Below are 22,853 nucleotides of genomic sequence, written 5' to 3' on the forward strand. Positions count from 1 at the left end.
GTCACCATGGGCAACTTCTTCACTGCCTCACTTCTCCACACTTTTCACTGCTTCATGAATAGACCCCTCAGTGTTCTCATTTGTGCTTATGAGCAAACTCGGCTATGGGGTTTAAATTTGCACCATAAAAAATGTCCTGAGATGCAAGTGACGCTAAAGCAGATCTGTTTTGCCTGCAGGAACATTACTGCCTGCTTTTGCACATAGAAATGTTTTGCTGATACAATAAGTCATACAGTAAGTACATTTTGAGTAGAACATTAAAAAACAGTTTTGGACGTATTACCATTTTCTTCATGTTTTTTCAGATGGAAAGAAAAATCTGTTGTGGGGCACTAACATCTCTAATTTTCTCTATGGAATGCATTCTGTTTGTACCAAAATAACCTTTATTCATTAGATCGTTCTCTCAAAAAGCCTCAGCATTCTGGCACTACCAGGAACATGGTCACACAATGCAGAGCTATACAGTCAGCATAATGTCAACATGCAGTAGATCAGCACCAGTACGCTGGGGCCAGGATAACGACACAGTTAAAATACAGTTTGAAGCATTTTAATGTTGTCAGTAGTAGAACTGTAATCATGCTACTGTACTTTGCCTGGCCACCTTATGTCTTATCCTCCAACATCTCCAACATGTTTTTCAACAACTCACTATTTTATTCACATATATTTTTCTGCCTCCATAATCTCTGTAATCTCCTCTCTCTGCCACTCCCAGCATATTGACTCTACTGCCTATCATGATGGCCACACCTTTGATGTTATTTTCCCCAGACTTGATTAGTTTGATTTAACACTCCCTATCTGATCGCATTAGACATGCAGTGTCATTGTTGTTTCCACAACACCAGAAACAAAGCCTCTATAGCATACCTCCCAACTGTCCCAATTCTCGGGGGACAGTCCCGTTTTTTGGGACTGTCCCGCTGTTCCACCCACGGGCCGCAGCATCCCGCGATGGGGTCCAAGTGGGGGCCTACGCCGCACACCCTGCACCCATTATATTTATTACCCATTATTTTTCTTACCTCCTCTTTCTACCCTCCGGAGTCCCACGGCGCAGTACCAGAATTGCAAAAATTGCTGGGAAAGTGGCTCTCTAGACTCTGGGACAGCGCTAGCTTCCCTTAGGGGCCCTAGTACCCAGCAGCACTGCCAGCCAGAGAGGAGGGGGCCCAGACAAACTTTGCACACAGGCCTCCTGCTTCTATGGCTATAAACATATAAAACCATGGCCGCTAACACTGAATGAAATTATCAGGAGAATTTAATCAGCCCCGAAAAATTTTCGGGAGAAAAAAAATAGGCTCTTACCACGATTTTTGCCCGTTTTTTTCCTGCCAAATCAAAAGTAGCCTGTATTTTTTATTTTTTTTGCAAAAACACATAGGATCCAAGATAAGGTCCCGGACCTATGTGTTTTCACAGCCGCAAGTGCGAAAACAGTGCACTTATCGGGATAATAAAAAATTCCAGATAAGGGACAGCGTCGGACTGCCTTCAGGGCTAACTGGATAGCTCAGAAGGGATCAATTAGCTTGCAGTAAATTACAGAAGGCAATTGAATTCCCCCCTATGTGCTATAAGCTGGGTACACACTAGACGATATAGTGGACGATGTGCCAGATTCTGACACATTGCACACAATATCGTTTTGTGTGCATGCAGGTCTGATGAGCAATATCACCAGCAAGGGCCCTGCTGTCAAATGCAGCATGTCCCCCCTAGGTGTGATTCATCGCTGGTGTGTATGCATTTGCTGATTCCTGCCCCGCCACTGGATCCCATTGCTAACGAGATCACCGGGTATTCACAACATCCAGTGTGTAACCAGCATTAGAAATCTTATTTGTTGGAAAAGAAGAAATCAAAATGTAAAATGCTAGTGGGAACTACAGTATATATGCTACTGGTCATTGCAATAATGTATCTTTAGTTTTGATAATTGCACTTACTTATTGATAAATATTAAGTAGTTTCACTAGCTAGCCATTAATAGTAAAAGCATTGCCATTTTAAATATGGGACAAAAACACTATCAGAAGTGCCAGGTTTTACAACCTGACACCTCGTAAATAAACCCCTACACTATTACACATGCAATTTAAAATGGTGCTTAGAAAATAACAAAATTACATAACTGATGTCTGTGCCATCACCCCTCCCCAGACGCATTTGTACCTTTCAGTTGTTCTTGGTCTGTGACATCACATTGGATAAACAACGTCCTGTGACTTCCGAATTGCTCATCAAGGGAGGCTTTACACTGCTCACCCGCTATGCAGTTTTGGTCCACCATTGCCAGCTGCACAAGAGGAAATCACAGAGTCAAAACATAATACAGTACACTTATACGGATCAGTCTTTGCTCCTCTTCAGTCATGATTACTCTTGAAGAAAACAATAAAATACCAAATACATTTACAGTATGTGGCTTGTAGATCAGCAAACACTATGTATAAGAGGCAGTAAAAGGTTGAATGGTTTTCAAGTCATGATGTAGCCTTTTTTCCCCCCATTCAATAGAAGATACAAATTTGCATATATTTTAATGACATGGGGTCATTAGCTCAGTAGAGGGATGAACTAGGTGCTCAATCCGTATCCAACACAGCTTTTCCAGTAAATAAACGGATGGTGCTTTACTTTCAGCATAAATTGAACAACACAAACAAACAGAAAATAACAAATGCCTAGCCCAGTGGTTTCCAAACTTTTTTGAATCACGGCGCCCTAGAATATCAGAATTTTTTTCACGACAACCCTAGGCCAAAAATTTCTTATTGAGACATTTAGAAAGAAATATTACATTAAGTAGATTGCGTTTATATGTCATCCTTAGGGTCAGTTGTGTGGTGAGGGACAAGATTTGCTTCTGTTTGGCCACATATTTTATGACTGGCAGCCACTAGCACTGGTTTTGCCTATTATATTGACCATGAATAATTTAAATTGGTCCTGGACCACCAACCCAGGGCACCCCTGCAAGTGTCCCGAGGCACCCCAGGGAGCCACGGCACACAGTTTGGGAACCTCTGGCCTAGCCCCATTCAGGGCACTGACTCGCTTCTTCACCCCTGACTAACATTGGCTTTACTGTCTGGCTGCCACAGCTCCACAAATGCAGTTTCACAGTCTAGAGTTTTAGGGTTCTCATTACCTTCCATAGATAAGAACCCGGCTTCCTCTCCTCTAGACATACTGGACTCTGACTGTCTGATGCTATGTACACACTAGATAACCGCAAACGATGTGATGTCGACAGCGACGGGACCCAATGGGGGTGCGGGCATGTCTCTGAATCGGGCACATCGTACATGATATCGTCTAGTGTGTACGCATCTTGACTGCTCCAGCCCCCCTGGGCTCTGTCTCAACAGGAAGCATTCACAGGCCACAGCCTGTCCTGACTGCAGAGAGACTCTCCACTGCAGCCATTATGTGTTCTCACACCTGCCTTATCTTCTCTGTATGGGCAGAATCCTCCAGCCACACTCTAAATATATGTGTCAGTAATGCAGTATATCTTCATACTGCCACAATATATAGAGATATATAGATATAGATACTGATACAGATAGAACCTGCACTCTCATCATCTCAATCACTTTACTTGCTGGGGTGCTCCTTAGAGATCCACAGCATTATCCCACTCTACTTATTGTACAAAGAAGTCACTAGGCAGATTCTTTATCAAATCCTCACAATTTTATTATTAATTGTCATAATATCAGGCCATCCTGCAACGCTTTGTTTCTGTGTAAATGTTTATCAATAGCTTTATTACAGGCAATGTCATGGGTATACTGAAACACAGACAATAACTATCGGTGATATTGAGGGACCTGGGAGACCAAGTTTGTTCATCCCATATTTATTGCCCTTATTTCAACTTACCAACTTATTTGCTATTGAGCAGTGATAGAGTATATTTGGGCTTCTTCATAAATAGACCCAAAAGTCTTGCAAAAAATAATTGTGTGTGTGTGTGTGTGTGTGTGTGTGTGTGTGTGTGTGTGTGTGTGTGTGTGATAGCTAAGCCTAAATGTTATTTTTCTTATATTTATGTTTGGAAGCAGGCAGGTTACTCTGTTTTATTTCATTAGATTTGTCATACAGTAGCTAATGATTTGTCAAGCAACCAGTGAGTGCGGTGGGGTGAGGCAGGTGGGGCAGAGCCTTTTCTCTCATACTAACGTTTGGACCAGAGTTTTGACTGTATAAAGTATATAAAAAAAATTCAAAGAATATGTTTGAAATATCTACTTTGCAATATTCTAATAATTTTTATAGCCAAAACTGTGGAGTAAAAAGTCTATGGCAGGTGAGGCAGTGCCTCACCTGCCCATCTTTTTTGCACATATCTGATCAAAACTAACCAAATTTCCAGGAGTATATACTCCTAACCTGTGTATAATGCCCAGATGTACCCTTTGGCTCAAATATTGCGTGTAAAGCTGGCTCTGATACTAGCCAGTACCTCCTCAGCCATTTACCTCACCACACGTCCCTGCAAGCAACAACTGCTGTGTGAAGCAACAACTGGAATAGTTCCGTTCACACTCCTAATACAAACTGTCATAAACATTTGTATCTCAGATGAGTGTACTTTGCAAGACTTTTTGCATCTTGAAAACTAAATTTTAATTATTTTACTTTCCTTCTAATCAAAACCTTTTGTCTGGGACAGCTGTCTCAAGTTGCCTCATTACAGGCTCCCTGAGTCATTTTTGGGGTTATACTTATATTCTAAATAGATATGAGATGCTCCATTTTACTAAAAAGTGATTTATATAGACTGTTAGTTGGGAAGCGGTTAAGATACCGCCGCACGGGATCCCGGTGATCACAATGCCAATGCCGGAATCCCGCACAGCGGTACAATGCCGGCACCGGAATACTAGCGAGACAGGCAATTCTCCCTCTGTGGATGTCCACAACACCCATAGAGGGAGAATATAACCTGCAGCGTGGCGAGCGCATCGAGCCCTAAAGGGGCTTTCTAGCGATCACCCTGCTGCCGGCATACTGGTGGCCAGGATGTCGCTGTCTGTATACTGACGGCCGGCACCCCGGCCATCGGTATTTCATACTGAGTCCATTAGTTATATTATGGTTAAAAGTGTTTTTAAAATTATCCATTAGTGTAGAATTACTTTTGACAACTCTAGTGTTTTTACAGTAGGTATTTATAGTATGTATTAAGGGTGGTAGCCATTTTGCCGTGGTGATTTTCTGAAAATAATAGATTCGCCAGAGCCTATCCAATTAGCCCCAATACCCATATTTATAAAGGATTTTGTTTCTAATCCCCGATAACCAGCCCCCAGGTCCACGATAACACATGGGTTCATGAACTTATCCTGGATCCCATGAGTTTTCACCCTAAAACAGGACTTTTTCTGTCATAAAAAAGGGCTATAATTGAATAACCTGATAATTACCATTGGGCTATATTCGCAATATCAGCCATTTTTGGGGGGCTGAAATATTTACGTGGATAATAGGATAACCCCCTAAATGTTTTTTTATTTGTCATTTAGCACCAGAATATTGACAAAGGCAATATTATAAGGTTGTTAGCGATTTCAGCCTAAACTATCCTGTAAACACAACTAGAGATGCTGTTTTATTGAACAGACTCTACAGGTTTATTACTTGTAACAGCTCAAAGTTTAACTGGCTACATTGTACAGTATTCCATGCATACATGTCTAGTACAATAAGTCATTTATAATAATATAATATGTAACCATTTGAGCTTAAGCTGGCAATATTTAGTAGTTTTTTTACTGCCTGTAAGCTGCAAAATCAAACAGGATTTGTCCTTTGAACAAGTCTGAGACCCTAATATGTTCTATTTTATTATGTTGCATGGACACGGGCTGACTGTTTATTCCTGAGACATCTGTCTGTTTGGCATAGAATGATGAGAAGGGAGGGGGGGGGGGGGGGGGGCGTCATGCTTGGAAACACTCCACTACCACACCTGCAATCCCTTATAAATATTGACGTTAGGAATTTATTAGACCAGATGAGTATACATAACTATAATAAAGATAACTGGCACTACATGCTGAAAGATTGAGCAATGCTGTATCTACAGTATTTTTAGTGTTCATAAAAAAATGTTACTACAACTTTTCATACAGGGTATTTCATAGGGAAAAAAATTAAGATGCAATTAAACAGAAAAAATATTATAGAAAACCATTACAAGAATTGCAATATTTTCCCAAGCTTGTTACAGATGTAGCCACTCATAAAGTCAGTATGTTGAGTGATGCCCATACAACTATGGTGAGAGTATTTAGGTAGCAGAATTTAGCTTTTGGGTTTCAAGAATTCTCTTTCTACTTTATTAGGGAGACTCTAAAGCTGGGTACAGACTAGAGCGATGCTAATGAAGGTCAGAACAAACATGTTCCGTCCTTCATTAGCTTGGTTTTATGTGCAGAACATACAACCAAGCGTCCGTCGCTAGCGTCCGCGGGAGCGCGCAATCCCTGTACCCACTGAGCGATATAGGCAATATGTCGTTATGAAACGGCATATTGTGCTGACGTCGCTGTAGTGTGTACCCAGCTTTAGGGACATTACGTCTGATAAGAACATCTGGCTTTATCACCTAAGGGCCTGATGCAGTGATGGACGCAAGTCCGATTTTCACACAGCTGAGCAGCCAACTGCACATCTGCTGTAAGTCGCACTGCGTATGTGCCACAGTGGTCTTGCAATGGTAGTCACAGTGAGGATTTATTTGCAAGGTTACTCAGTCATGGAATTTTTGGGGGTGGTTACAGGGAGAGGTGGGGAAAATGTAGGTGTGTTTGTGACCATTTTTGGGGCGTGTCTAAGTCTGCGACTGTATTCCTATATACAGCTGCAATGGCTCCAGCTTACTTCCTGCAGTCACGCTGCACGATCATAGGGCTACTAAGAAATAATAATTGACTGACCTGCGAGCGTCGCTGTGTCTTTGGGGGTATTTCAGACCTGATCGTTCGCTAGCTGTTTTTTGCAGTCATGCGTTCGCATAGTCGCCGCCACTGGTGAGTGTATTTTAGGTGTACAAGTGTGCGATCACATGTGCAGCCGAGCAGTACAAAAAGATCTTGTGCACTTTCAGAGTAGCCCAGGACTTACTTAGCCGCTGTGATCACTTCAGCCTGTCCGGGACCGGAATTGACGTCAGACACCCGCCCTGCAAACACTTGGACACACCAGCATTTTTCCAAACACTCCCAGAAAATGGTCAGTTGCCTCCCACAAACACCTTCTTCCTGCCAATCTCCTTGCGATTGCCTGTGCATACGCATGCGCAGTTCTGACCTGACTGCAGCGGTGCAAAAAATGCTAGCGAACTATCAGGTCTGAATTACCCCCTTTGTCCGCAGCCACGGGGACTAACAAAGCAACTGCTCTCAATACAATTCCAGTGGCTGTGGAATTTGCATATTTTCGCACAGTCTCTGCGTACACATTCACAGCCGCAGCGCCATTAGAGTACATATCAGAATCAGGCCCTTAGGCCTGGACTGTTCAAGTTACTGTCTGAGCTAATAGCTCATTTCTACAGCGTTCCCACTTTCTGAGAGAGATACTCCATAACACAGAGACCTAGGTCAATAAATGTGCCTAGATTATGATTCCACTGGGTGTGAGTTCGGAGTATTACGTCACTAGCTTGTCCTGTTTGTGAGTTGAGTATTGAGAGAGTGGGCTTGATTCTGAGCTGGAAGCACTGCAAATGTCAGATGTCAATTCATGCACCTAAGCAGTACTGCACATGCATCCAGAGTCCGCGATTACAGAGTCGTAGTTGCGATTGACATGCACAGCAGCTATGCAGGTGCACAGATATGTTCTATCTTCTGAGTGTGTTATAGGAGTATTGCAGGCGTATCACTGAAGTGGTTGCGAACTCAGACGCTGCATCGCTCACAGTGGAAGCCATAATCTCATGGACAATCTGCACATAACATGGGTCTGGTGAAAGTTTTAATGGAGTGACCACTCAAAGACGCAGACTTGAATGACGCTGTGTGTGAACTAGAGATGCAACAAGGGGCTTCTTGAGGGAAATCAGGAACAAATAAAAGAATTGAGGCTTGGAGTATGTTGGTATAGAGCTTTATAGCTGAAGTGAGTTAGAGATAAAATCCCAAATGAACTCACACTTGGCTCTTCAGCCAAGTGTGAGTTCTACAGAGATAATGTGATTATTGTCATGTTATGAGGTGAGACAATGTGATTCACTGTGACAATTTACTCCAAGCTGTATCTTAAAATGAACTGATGCCCATTCATATCATGAGAGATAACTGTGCACTACTTCCTCATTGTATTTGTAACAGACCTTTTCCACTAGCTAAATTTACCCGTGTTTTTGCACAGGGGCGCGCATCGACACAGGTTTTTAGTAAGTGGAAACGGCTCAACATGGGTTGAGTGACTGTGGAATCCTACCCGGGTAGCTACCCGGATTGAACACGGTAATGACCCGGGTAATTGTGCAGTGGAAACGGTCATTACCCGTGTTTTTAGACCTGAGTAATGGTCTGAGATGCTGATTCATGCTTCTGGGGCACAGGAAGATGATGTCATCCCTGGAAGACACGCTGGGCGCATGCAGCCATCACAGCAGCTTCTAAACGCGGAGTTGAGACACTGGGAGACATGCTGGGCACAGCTATTGCACGCTGTGAGTAGGCCCCACCCCTCTCTTTTGTTCCTTTTTGTGACATCATCTTAATGAGACAGTAAAAAGTCCTTTTTTAATTACATCAATAGGCTTTTACAGATCTTACCCGGATTAAGTGGAAACAGATCCGACCCGGGAATAACCCGTGTCGAAGTGCAGTGGAAACGGCGAGGCCGTCACGGGTTATAGCCGGGTTAAACATCCTGGATCGGACCCGGTACTCAGGTGGAAAAGGGGTATTATCAAGCCTGCGTATGCAAGGCCACCTTTTGCTGACTAGAACCACAGGATCCCAGCTGGTTGACTGATCCAATGGTATTGTAAGGTAGAACTTTGGCAAACACTAACAAAGCAGACAATTACTTGAATTACATGAAGCTCTATGGGCTAAGTTGGGTTCCAGAGCAAATGATGATTTTTTTTCATGCACATGTGAATCTATCACCAGGCATACTGGGTTTCCCATGAAGGATTTAATTGAGGCATCTTCATCAAAGACTTCGGACTGTCCTGGCCTGTCTGACAGGGATGCAATCAATTTGCCAGATGTTGGGATCCCGGTGGTCAGGATACCGATGCTGGAATCCCAACAGCCGACAATGCCGACAGCCGGAATCTCGATGCACAGGGGTTATTTTCACTCATGGGTGTCCACGACACCCACAGAGTGAGAATAGGCGAGTGCAACCAGCCCGCAGCATGGCAAGCACAGCGAGCCCACAAGAGGAATCTTATTGCTTGTCCCACTGCCGGCATTCTGGCGAGCGGGATGCTGCTGTCGAGATATTGACAGCTGGCATCCCGCCCGCCAGTAAATAGTATGTATCCTGTTTGAAAAATGCTTAAGCATTATCCAATAATATACTGCAATAGCTTTCAGTCTGGTTTTTTTTTTTTTTTTCATTTAAAATGTGACAATTCCGTGCGTTTCTTTATGGTGAATGTGATGGTGGTGTATTAGTTTTATTCTAGGGCACTCAGTACAGGTTGAGTCTCCCATATCCAAAATGCTTGGTTAACAACTTTCATGGCTAAAGTCCAAGCATTTATTAATGCCATAACTCCGACTTCAGTATCTTATTATTTATTTATTATCAGTTATTTATATAGCGCACCACATATTCCGCAGCGCTTTACAGAGAATATTTGGCAATTCACATCAGTCCCTACCCCAGTGGAGCTTACAATCTATAGTCCCTACCACATGTACACATTCATACTAGGGTTAATTTGTGTTGGGATCCAATTGACCTACCAGTATATTTTTTGGATTGTGGGAGGAAATCCGGAGTACCCAGAGGAAACCCACGCAAGTACGGGGAGAATATACAAATTCTGCACAGGTAGAGCCATGGTGGGAATTGAACCCATGACCTCAGTGCTGTGAGGCAGTAATGCTAACCATTACACCATCCGTACTGCCCATAATGACACAGGGGATCCACTTCTGGTTACTTCTACAGCTCTTCTTACTCAGATAACGGGGATAGTCTGGAGAGTTCAACAGCAAAGACTTCAATGTAGACAAGTACAAAGAATTTTAAAGACATTCTGAGACAGGTACAAGCAGTACATCTTTAACTTCCAAATGAGGATTAGAAGGTCTGCAAGATCCAGTCCAAGATCTCCAAGTAGGGTGACGCCAAGTTGTTTCTCAGACCAGTATCCTAAATGGTTCTGTTGTTATCTTCTAAGCATTCGAATGTTGATATCCATTTATACCAGATGGGTAGTGTCATGCCTTCAGAGTCATATATTTCTTGTGTGACCTCTATCTAGTGGTCAGCACCATCACCCTCAGACAACAAACCCTCCAACTGTACCTTTTTGGCAGGTACAGTACCTTTTTCTTATGGTCTGTACCAATTTTTGCCATTGAAAGTATAGAAAAGGGGTCGTGGCACACTCCTTTACACATGGCCACTCCCCCTTTCCTGATTTATACCGATTTTTATGTGAAAAATGTTGGAGGGTATGAGAAAATTGTTAGTAAATTTGCCTCTCTAGGGAAGCAACACAAGTGCATTCTGGGTACAAGGAGCACAACCTCATTTTTACAAAGAACTCTGCTTAAAACAAAAACTGCATGTGTTTCCACTTCTCATTTTGTGACATCATTCCTGGTCAGCTTACAGACTTCTTTGTTGTTATTATATTACAGTGAAAGCATCTTCATGAACTTTGGCATTTATATCTGTGTTAGCAATTATTTGTAAACTGCTGCAGCTTGATCCTCTCGTGCTCATTCATGTTTGTTTGCATATGTGTGTCTCTTATACATCCTGCATATGTTATTTGCTTACATTGTGCAATTTATTCGTATTGTAATTGTATACTTTCCTGACTGTTTTCTCAGTTTAACCACAATAAATAAACCATTCTTCAGATTCTTACATTTACTTTGGCTTAATTGAACATTTAGCTGTATGGTAGATTACACGCTGGCCAGAAGGTGCGTGTGGTGCTTAGGGAACACACTCTGGATATTGCATCAAAATATGTGGTGCTATACGAAGGGCTAAAATTTGAAACTGATGAAGCAACCTCCAAAAATACAGCAGTAGCCAGGAGACCTTTTCTAAAAAGTGAAGTGGTCGGCAATCTTCATGGAGATATAATCACTGGTAAACATGGAAATAAAATTCTAGGACAATTCCCAGGGAACAATCTTTTTTCTTTAAAGATGACAAAGGTAAGGAATAGTGCATAAACTCTGCCTGCAAATGCACTGGACGTTTGCCAACCATGGTAAGAGTTTGTGTGCAAAGATCAAAGACAAATTACAATGTAAAGTATGTTTTATTATCCTCCTCCCCTGTAGCCATTCTTCTGGTTGCTATCAATTATATAGCCACAATAAATGAGCTTTAAACTAATTAAATACATTAACATCTTATAGCCCGATTTAGACTAATATTTTGACTGCATGTACATGCGGCATTGTTTATTTAGCTTGAATCCCATGTTCTGCAATGTTTTGTACTGTAAGTCTTTTGCACTTTTTTCTTGTTTTGTTTGCATTGTTTCTGCTTATGTCAGGGACGTGCAGTGAGGTAAATAGCTGATTTGCACACAATATATAAGCCCAAGGGTGCATGTGGGCATTATACAAAGGTGGGTGCAGCAGTATATACTGTTGGAAATTTGGTGAGTTTTGATCAGAGATGTGAGGAAAAGATAGAACCGCTATCAGGGTTGAACTGGCCCATAGGGGTACAGGGGAAACCCCTGGTGGGCCCCACTGCCTGGGCCCCCTCATCTAGGAATCAGGTTCCAGATTGTATACTTGAATTATACATTTATACTGCAGATTAGTATGGTTTTTTTTCTACAGTGCATTGTTGTTATTAACCTGGCTGGTACATTATCATGCATGCACTAGCAGTATTTACTAAAGATAGATAGATTATATATATATATATATATATATATAATATATATATATACACACATACACACACACACACACACACACACACACACACACACACACACACACACTATCTCACGGGGTTCTCTAATGGTTAGGCACACCCCTAATCATGGGCCCCTACCACTGCATTCCCCCCGGTGGGCCCTTAATGCCCCAGTCCAACACTGCCCGCCATAGACAGTGTCTCCTCTATCATAATTTTTTTACTCCAGAATTCTGACTATAAAATTGATTAGAATAATACAAAGAAGATATTTCTAAAATATTCTTTGTATTTTTCATATACTTTATCAAAACACTGGCTTATACGTTAGAAATGACAGGAAGGGCTCTCCTCACCTGCCTCACCTCACTGCACGTCACTGATGTACGCATACTTTGCTACAGAACCTTTGTGGCGCCATATAAAGGTAATATTGGAATAAATGGAGAGATTGCCGGCTGCCAATAGTTTTCAGCCTAGAACACCATGCAGCATGCTGCATCGCAGCAAGATGAGCATGGCTACATCTGTATAGTCCCTAAAATAAATGTAATCTACATTTGTTAAAAAGGGTTATGACCTTAAAAATGTTGAGGCTTCTATGCAGAGACTAATACCCCTTTTCTACTACTGATGTGGGTCGCAGCCGGGAGCCTGTCATGGGTGCTACTCGGCTGCGACCCGCATCAGAGCCCCCTTTCCCACTGTACTCACCAGCCCGGCATATTGCCGGGTTGGTGACGCTGCTGGTGACACGGCAGGGGCAGCGCTGGGAGATCATGTGATCTCCCAGCGCCGCCCTTCCATACACTGTGAACGGGAGCCATGTCGTATCGACACGGCTTCCGTTTACACTGCACAGTTTACTGGGTTGAACTCGTGTTCAACCCGGTAAGCTACCATGGGTAGGATTCCCGGATCACTTGATCCGGGTTTTTGCAGAGGGAGCTGTTTCCACTAGCAAAAAACACGTGTAAATGCACGCCCCCGTGCATTTACCCATGTTTTTGGAGCTAGTGGAAAAGGGGTATTAAGTTCTTTACAGCAGTAGAAACCATAGCAATATTGTACATCTAGGATATAGGATTAACAACATTTGTCATTTGACAAATGTCATTTGACATTTGTTGTTCAGCCCAAACCACACCAATATCTCTCAAAACAACACTCATATCCACTTAACTACTCCCATTTTCTCAGATGTCATACTCCTTTCCTTTCACAACAAAATAGAGACAGTTGAATAGAGACTGTAGAGAAGTTGATCTACAGCATTTAACAAACTTGTATTATTCTAGGACTGTTTCCACACTATAAAATGGTTAGTGGTGTTTTATAATTGTATTGCTATGATTTGTGTTGTTTTTTTGTATGTCCAGTTTTTTGTGCTTTATTTGTGTATGTCTACATAAACATCAGATTATTTCAGAATAATTTCTGTAGCTTGTTCTTGTCTTGAGCGCCAACTTTTTCAATGGCCCAGATGTGTTAACAATAAGATGACACTTATATCTAGTAAATTCATACTCACAGGTGTAGGGAAGCTTATACAAGATATAGAAAAGTGAGGTGTGATAGCATGTACAATAGAACAGTATGTATGAGTAACAGACATAGGGTAATAGAGGAACAACAAGCATGTCAGAGTGGATATGATGAAGCACACGAGAGACACAGAAAGGATGTCATTACGCAATAGGAAGCAGTTATTGAGGTACCGTTATTAAACAATATACCATGGTAGTATGAGAAGCAGGCAGAGTTAATGGGAACATTCTATGCATTAGGGGGAGCAAGCAGCACTGTACAGTACAAGGAGAGTTATTAAGGAGGTAATGAGAGTTGTTGAGGTCTCTAAGCACTACACAGAAGAGGGTATATTTAAAGGGGTTAAGACATTTGCCTTTTTTCTGCTGCATGCACATTCCACCATTAATGTTAGACTAATCCTACCAAAGGATAAACCCTTGCAGAGCTCCACTTCAGTCTGTATTGCTGCTCACAGCGTGCAGGCATTTCACTGTGATTCTATGGGCAATGCTAGACTGCCAGTGAAAGTGAGAAAACTCTTGCAGAGGTACATGGTTTTTACCGGGATAGTCCCAATTGTGAAAGTGCTGCACTAACAAAATCTAGTTTTCTAATTCCAATTATTAGTAAATAGTCCCCTGAGTCTGCTAACTCTGGAGGATCCCCAGAATGTTAAATTGCAGTGGTACAACATTCTGTATTGCGGTGATCCAGAATTCTAATTAGTGCCTCATTATAATAAACACATCCCAATGAAGACACATGCATACTCCAGGTGTTGTACAACCCATTGACAAGCTTCCTGTATAGTAAATAGACTCCAATACATAACACAAGCGAATAACTATGTTGCCATCACCTGTTAAGCTTCTGACTGCAACATTATATGTTTTGTGAATAAATTAATAAAAAATAGATATGATAATTTCTAGAAAGCAAGTAGATATTTGGGATGAATTATATTAGTCTTTTCTTACAAATACAGTTTAATCTCTTCATCCTACTGTATTGGGGTTGCTTTTTTTAAAAAAATCAAAGGTCAATACATGTGATACTACTATTGCAGAATAATTCAGATTTAACAGTAGAAAACTTCTGTTGTTACTGTTAGGAGTATGTTAAGAAAGTAAAACTATACAATTGTTTATACCTGCATGAAAATCAATAAAATGGGGTCACAGATGAAGGCTCGGAGGGCCACAGACAGCCCTAGGACCACCAGTTACCCCAGTTACTTATCGCTACCCTAAGGAATAGTTTATTCCATGGTGACTGAGAAACTAGCATAGATTCCTTAAAGCCTGGCTCCTCTGTCAAGTGTTCACCTGGGGGAACAAACATCCTGCATTCCCGACAGACAGCTGACAGAAGGTTAGAGGCAGAGTAAGTACATTACTTTACTCTCTAGAAAGGAAAATCTTAATATATGTCTTTTATCGTATCTTTCCTTTTACAATACGGTATATTATTTTGGCACTATTTCATCCCAGTATTGTGTATTACATACATTAATACAAAGTAGCAGATTCCAGTCAAATAAAGTTAAAATATTGCATTTCTAATACATATCTATACATGCAAGTACTACTATAATAGATCTAGTTAAACTATTTGAATAATATTGCAGTATACTACATGGGCCACACAGCCTGTAAGTCATCTGCTGGTCTACTTGGTTACTGGGAATATCCTCACATTGCAAAACTGATATTTGTGTGATTCCACACTGGTACTGCCCATAAAGAGAAAAATAATGCCGAAGTCACATTACATTATATAACACTATTTTGTTACATTGCAGTTTCTCTTCAGACGCTCTATTCTGAATCAGCGGAAGGCATCACATAGCTCTCCAGCTGCCATGGAACAACAAGTCTCAGCATACCCTTCCTGGCGGGCAGTGCCCTCCTGGGATTTGTAGTCCTAAAACTGCTGGAGATACTGCTGCTTAACCTTGTTCTTAGTACACATTTCATTTTTTGTTCAGTTAGACAAAAAGGTTTTCACTCATTTACTCAATAAACAATGAAGAGCTACACAATAAATATATATATATATATATATATATATATATATATATATATATATATATATATATATATATACTGATAGCATAAGTCACACTCTGCACCCAGGAATTGTCAAACTTACCGCAGCTCCTTTCTGTAGAAGTTCCTCCACCATAGCTCTTCCAATTCCCTGTGCAGCCCCGGTGACCAGTGCCACTTTCCCATTGGCGTACATGATGAGTGTCCCGTGCCTGCTGATGCCTGCTAGTGCGCTGCGCTGTCCCAGTCTGTGACTCGGTGGATGGAGGCTGCTGCGGTCTGATGTAGTGCTGTCACCTCCTCCCAGGCTGCATGTGTGTGACTGATAAGGCGGCTCCTGCGCTGCTTTCCCTTCCCCGGAGCCCTGTGCTGTGAGCTCTTATCTCTCCTGGCTTGCTCTCTACTTGCAGTGGGCGGGGGTGACTACTGGCAGCAGCTATATTATTATTATAGGTAACCTGGCTGCTCCCGAGTCACTGCCTTACCTGCTTTGCTCACTAGGGTGTCGGCTGTACAAAACACATGACAGCAGGAGGTGTTTAATGTTCTACTCTGTGTGACTTCCACATTGCTTAGTTTACATACTGTATATCTCTTATTCATTTCTACTGATTCACTTCTCTATTTGGAAACTTGGAGGTTATCTCCCATTATTTACTTCCACTTAGCTGCGCACTATTTTGCTCTGTCTGCCTTTTGTTATCTTTGTGTTTTCATCTCACTCCACTGGTGACAACCAAAAGTCCTAAATTATACCAAGTGTTCTATCCTTCATAGCACTGCTGCTATAAAAAGAGACAAGAATGCGATACACAAGTCACACAGTGCAGCTCTTTCTCAGAACAGGCATTTATGGAACACAATCATTTTATTTTCATCTGTTTGCTGTAAAGTCACTGCATTGCTGCCATAATGGGCAGATTATCAATGGGGCGGATGGAGCTACAGCTCCAGGCCTCCACATAAAAATAGGCCCATCATCTCACAAAATTATCCACTTTTTCTATGTTTATAAATTTGGAGATATATTGGGGCACATAGTGTACACCCACACCCACCCAGAGCTTGTCACATCTTCTCTATCTCAGTATAGGCCCTTTCAGCTCCAGCCCCATGTATCCCTTAATCCAGCCCTGGCTACCATGCTTAGCTGTCAGGTAACAGAGACATGCCTGGATGTTGTTGTTATATATACCTAGCTGGCCTGTTGTTTACATGCAGACAAAAAGTAAAAAACAGCCAAAAAGCTAAGCAAAGACTTCCTCGTGTATATGGTATACAGCCATTGGCTTCTCTATAATGGGTGCAATGGGTGCGGTGCACATGGGCCCCTGGGGCCAGGGGGGCCCACAGCGCACACACTGCACCCATTTTAATACTTACATTTCTGGAGTCCAGCGACGGGTGCTGCGGAAATTGCTGCCAAAATGGCCACTGCGCATGCGCAGTAGAAAAATTGGTCTCCGAATCATGGTGGGTGCCATGTTTCCGGAGACCTGTGCATGTGCTGTAGACTCCGGCACAATGCCGGAGTCTAGAGCGCCGTACAGAGTAGGGGCCCACCTGAAGGTGCACACGGGCCCGCTCCTCTATTGAAACGCCCCTGCATACAGCTGTCATACGCTGATATAGAACTATGCACAGTGCCAGTGTAAACTTAGTGCCTCCATAACAGCTTTACTTTATATTGTGCATTTTTATGTTCAATCAAAGTAGCCTGATGATTTATTTGGTGGATGTGGTGATGGTAACACCCTGTGCTAGTATTTTTCTACTGCAAGGGAGATATACTATTACAGGCGATCCGTTTTCGGAGGATCAAAACGGGCAGATATCCCAATTTTTGACAGATGGTCATTGTCGCGGTATCCAATTAGAGGCTGTTTTGATGCCAAAAATGGACCTGCGATCGATCAATAACACATGGGATCCGGGATAAGCTCCCAATCTCATATGTTATCGCGGCTCCAGCAGGCCACTTATCATGGATTATGCTACGGGTGCCTGAGGCACCCGAATCATAATCCCTGATAAGCGGCGGCAACAGGGCCAATAGGATAGCCCCCAGCTATCCTACTATCAGTGGTAAAGTACCGCTGCTAATAGGGTACCGCATTTAGTTTGTTACTTATAATTGACATTAATATATATTTTGCATTTATGAAAGAGTCAGTGTTGGAGAGTAGTAAAATAAAAGATTTAGAGCCGAAGGTTTGGTGCACCCATGCCCCAGCCATAAGATTATCTGATCCAGGGAAAGTGTACAGTGGACCTTTATATTTCTGTATAAATCCCAGTTGTCCTACAAATGACCATTGCTACATGACACATTTCACTACAGAGACACGTGTCTGTTCATTGTGGCCACTTTTTAAAGGGAAATTATTATATAAAGTGTTCTAAATTTTGTACTTTAATAAAAGTTTAAGAATGGATCAATCCTGTCTCAACAAATTCAGTTTATTTAGAATGTTATGCTCAAGTGTGTCTCTTCATAGCATACCCTACCTGACATAAAACAGATATACTGTGCGAGAGTCTAGAAAGTGGAAATGGAGCAGGTTTTTATTATCCCCATATATCACAGTGATGCCCACATTCCTGCTAATGCTGGCTGGCAGCAGTGACGACTACACAAGCCTGTCCAGGCACCTTTATGTGCGCCTCACTTTATATACGGCTAATGATAATCACAATTTGGCTATTAGAAAAGCTTCCATGATTGACAGATAACACAGCATCCAGACTGAAGTGCCCTACCCCACCTAATCATGGTGTGCTAATGCTACTCACAAAGTCAGACATATTAGTTGAGAAAAAAATGTAAATCGCAATCTGATATTTGAAATATATGTTATAGCTGAGTTATAGTTTAGGAATGGAATATTTGTGTGGATACAGTTTTCCACTAGAGTGAGTTATCACAATTTGGTTTATAACATTGTCTAAGGACTGGTTAGCCTGATTCAGGGAGTAAATATAACTTGAATAGAGTAAATACAACCCGTGAGGCCTGATGGCTGTGAAAAGTTCTTGTAGGGACACAATGGAGCTCTACACAAGAGGTCTGCTATAAAGATCCGGTGATGGGAGTGACATTTTAGAAGTCTATTCAGGAAGCAGTGAAAAGAGAGGAGAAAAGGACCAGTGGAGAAGTTGCTCATAGCAACCAATTAGCTTTGAAGAAAATTATTTGCCATCTCAGGATGGCGTAAGGAGCTTGTCGACAGGAGAAGAGAAGAGGACACTGCTGTCTCCCTGTCTCCTGCCTGCTCTCTCCACCACCTTTTCTTTTGGTCAGGGGAGAACAGACAGAAAGTGTCAGTTGTTAATGAAGTGACCCAGGGGTCTATTCATGAAGCGGTGAAAAGTGTGGAGAAGTGAGCCAGTGGAGAAGTTGCCCATGCCAACCAATCAGCATTAACGTAACATTTTTAAATTTACATACTATACATTTGTATGGAGCAGCTGATTGGTTGCCATGGGCAACTTCTCCACAGGCTCACTTCTCCAACCTTTCAGTAATTCACGAATAGACCCCCCAGAATATACCCGGTCACTTCTGACTGCAGTACTCTGCATTTCCTACTGCCTCCGCTCTGTACCCCCATCACCCCAGCTGCTCTGTAAATCCTGCCTCTCCGCACCACCGTTTTATCTAGTATGTATGCCTTGTCACTTCGGACTGTTTCCTTCCTGCTGCCCCCGGCTCTCTCAGCCCTCCCCCCTGATCCACAGGTGGACTATGGAATCAAGCCTAGCAACAATAATCTTGGGGCCCAGTACACTAATATTTTTCAGGTCCCTTTTCCCTCCGAGGTAGATACAGGCTGGTCAGCCACCGCCCTGTCTCTCTCCAACCTCGCTCCTCCCCTGTATCGCTCAAGCCTCATCCTCATCTGTGGCTCTCCAGCACCATTCATTCCATCCCCCTGTATCTCTCAGCCTCCCCATGTGTCTCTAAACCCACCCATACCCCATGTTTCTCAGCCTCCCTATTCCCATGTGTATCAGCCTCTTCCCCCTGTGTATCTAAAACTCCTCATCCCCCTGTGTCTCTCAGCCTCCCCATTCCCATGTTCTCTCAGCCTCTGCATCCCCCTTTGTCTCTCAGGCTTTCTAATCCCCTGTGTCTCTAAGGCTCTCCATTCCCCTGTGTCTCTCAGCCTCCCCATCCCCTGTCTCTCTCAGCCCCCCCCCCCCCTCCTGTTATGACTCAGCCTCCCCCTGGGTCTCTCAGCAACCCTCCTATCCCCCAGTGTCTTTCAGACTCCTCCTCCCTCTATGGCTCAGCCATTCCATGTTTCTCAGCCTTCCCCTGTGTCTCCATCACCCGACCCATGTCTTCCTGACACACATTTACTCCTTGCTGCATACATTGCTGAATCTGCTGCTCTATCTTCACAACCGGCTCATCTCCTCTGCTGTCCAGCGACGCAGTACCATGACTTCATGCATGCTGCACCTGACTCTGCATAAATAAACTTTATTGTGCCAGCTCCCACTCCTTCATGCAGAAATATTTGGCCTGATGACTACAGTGTGGCACAGGCAAGGGGGAAACAGGAACTGGACTCCCAAGATTCCTGAGGGTCCAGGGCCCCTCAGAATCTTAGGTCTCATTAAAAGTGTCCCCTTTGTCCCCCTTGTCGCCAGGCCTTCGTGGAATTAGTCCGGCCCCTAGCTTCTTTGGCACCCCCTGTTCCTGATGTGGTGGGCTAACAATGTACTGACACTGGCTCTTGTGCAACAGAGACCCTGGATCCAACACCGCAATATCTCCATGGAACACTGGAGAAGACAGGATTGCAGAGGGCCAGAGCGCATGCCATTGCTGGAAAGGTAAGTGTACATGAATTGTTACGTAACAAAGCTATATATCACACCGAACTGGTGCGATATATATATAGTGAAAAGTAACAATTCTGTTTTCACTTTCGCCATGTATAGACCCAATAAAGCCATCCTGTTATGGTATTATGTTTTCTACAAACTGTGATAAGCATAGCTTATTGCAGTTTTATATATGGCGCACAGATCTCAGCCCTCATAACATACTATAGGGATGCAATCAACTCTGCAGTTTAATGGACTGCATGAGAAATAATTGATTTCTCTGCAGTAACCTTGTTTATACATTGCTTGATGAGGTGGTAACTGCGTTTTCCATTGATGGAACAAGGTGTTATGACCTCTATATACTATATAGGTGCTATCACTCCCCTGAGTAAATGTTACTTTAAGTCTCTTCAATACAAAGTTTAGAACAGTTTCACTAACTTTGTCTTGATTGCGTTTCTTTGCTCTGAATATTATGGGCAACTTGTCAGTGCACAGAATATGAATGATGATCTACAATTGTGTGTCTCTGGTTATCCTCAAGAGGTTAGTACCATATTGTTGGATATGTATCAAACCTTGGAATGAGATGAAGCGGAGAGAGATAAAGTACCATCCAATCAGCTCCTGCCATTTTTCAAACAGCCTGAAAAATGGAGGTTACAAGCTGATTGACTGGTACTTTCTCTCTCCACTTTATCTCTCTCCAAAGTTTGATACATCTCCCTCAAATGGAGAAAAGGGCCTAGTGCATTACTCTAAGATGTGCATATCTAACAAACTTAGATAAAGAGCTATAGGGTAAATGCAGAGAGTGTAGGAAATATGTTTAGGGGAAAAGTCAAGCAAATTTTCTTGTATAACGTGAGCATCAATCGTCATCAATATAAGGGAGTGGGGATTCCTCTTTTACAACTCCTCACACTCACCGATATAACTTCCGATGATATGCAATCTGTATTTACTCTGTTGTTTAGTGGCTGAGCATATTTTATATCCCTCAATCCATAAAACAAAAGTACCAACAACAATTGCGCTATAACTTGTAAACCACACAAGGATATACTTTACATCCAGGTATTTTTCTGTACGTCCACAATTCAATTGTCAAAAGGTTCCTCCAGGTACATGATAAATATAAACAACAATGAAATACAATATAGTGTAGTACTTTCAGTGTAAGTCCATAACAAACACCACTAGGTGTAATGAAGTAGGAGTATCGTGATTAAAGAAGATCTCTTCCACTGATTTTGCTCCCCTTCAAACGCTGGATATATACATCACGTGTGACAGAAATATTCACTGACACTTACATAAAGCTTCCATGTAAGCCTGCTGTATACAAGCACATAAAGGTATCTTTTCCACTTCTGTACCCTCAGTAGCCTCCGGATAGGCACAAATGTGTACGACTCCAATGCCAAGTAATTAAAAACAATTACATTTATTTCCACATCAACCAAAAAATTAAAACAGGGACATTTCACATCTTTCCCACATCAGCTTGCATAGGTCAAAATATAACATAGTCACCAATTCCTGGAGAGTGGAATTCTGGGATAATTCCACACTCCCACTGGCTTTTAGACCTTATGTGGCTGTCAAGGTGGATATATGTGGTCCCCTGGTCACCTCTTCAACGCATTTCGATGCTCCTGGCATCTTTGTTAAGGATATTTTATATCCCCTCTGGTTTTTGGTCTGGGTTGTAAGAGGACAAGTGGAACCTTTGGAAAACAAACTGCTGTATGGCGCCGTCCTCGGCCCTCAGAGAAACATTTTTTCTAGATGGTTGTAGTACAGCTTTAAATATATTGCTATTTTTGCTTCTTAGCTAAATCGTTACATAATATGTATTTGAAGGAACATCTTAGTGATTAGTAATAAAAACAGCATTAAGTGATGTTATTGCAAGTGAGGAATTACAGGTAGACTGACGTTGTGTGTAACAAAACAGGCGTTTTACTGTTCTGATACTGTAAACATTGACTGTTGTTCTCATTTGTTCCGGAGTCAGCAGGAGCACACACAGATCTTTCTGTAGTGTCATTATCATTTTATTTGCATAAGTCACTCCACCTGCATAATGTAAATGGTGACTACTGTTCGTTTCCTGATCCTAAGGGCACTCATTTTTTTACACAGATAAACATATGTGCGTCCCTTCTGACTCATTGATTGCAGTTGTTTTAATTGCTTCTAAAGTCATGCTACTCTATAGTAACTTAAATCAAGACAATTTTTTAGTAACAACATAAGCTCCTTAATTGAAGCTTGTCATAATTGTTATTCAAGAATCATGTTCTG

The 22,853-nt window shown here is 42.2% G+C and overlaps 1 protein-coding gene across 1 annotated transcript in view; it reads right to left on the reverse strand.

Moving 5' to 3' along the window:
• The window catches only part of HPGD (15-hydroxyprostaglandin dehydrogenase), a 74,353-nt gene extending 58,242 nt beyond the window's left edge, over positions 1-16,111 (reverse strand). Inside the window, exons 1-2 of the mRNA XM_063920650.1 lie at positions 15,808-16,111; positions 2,188-2,311 (exon numbers count right to left, since the gene is read on the reverse strand). Coding sequence (XP_063776720.1) covers positions 2,188-2,311; positions 15,808-15,900 — 217 coding nt within the window. The 5' untranslated portion in view covers positions 15,901-16,111. The remainder of the gene's footprint in view (positions 1-2,187; positions 2,312-15,807) is intronic.
• Positions 16,112-22,853: the final 6,742 nt, after the last annotated feature.

The sequence above is a fragment of the Pseudophryne corroboree genome, chromosome 1, assembly GCF_028390025.1.
Source record: "Pseudophryne corroboree isolate aPseCor3 chromosome 1, aPseCor3.hap2, whole genome shotgun sequence".
NCBI classification, from domain to species: domain Eukaryota; kingdom Metazoa; phylum Chordata; class Amphibia; order Anura; family Myobatrachidae; genus Pseudophryne; species Pseudophryne corroboree.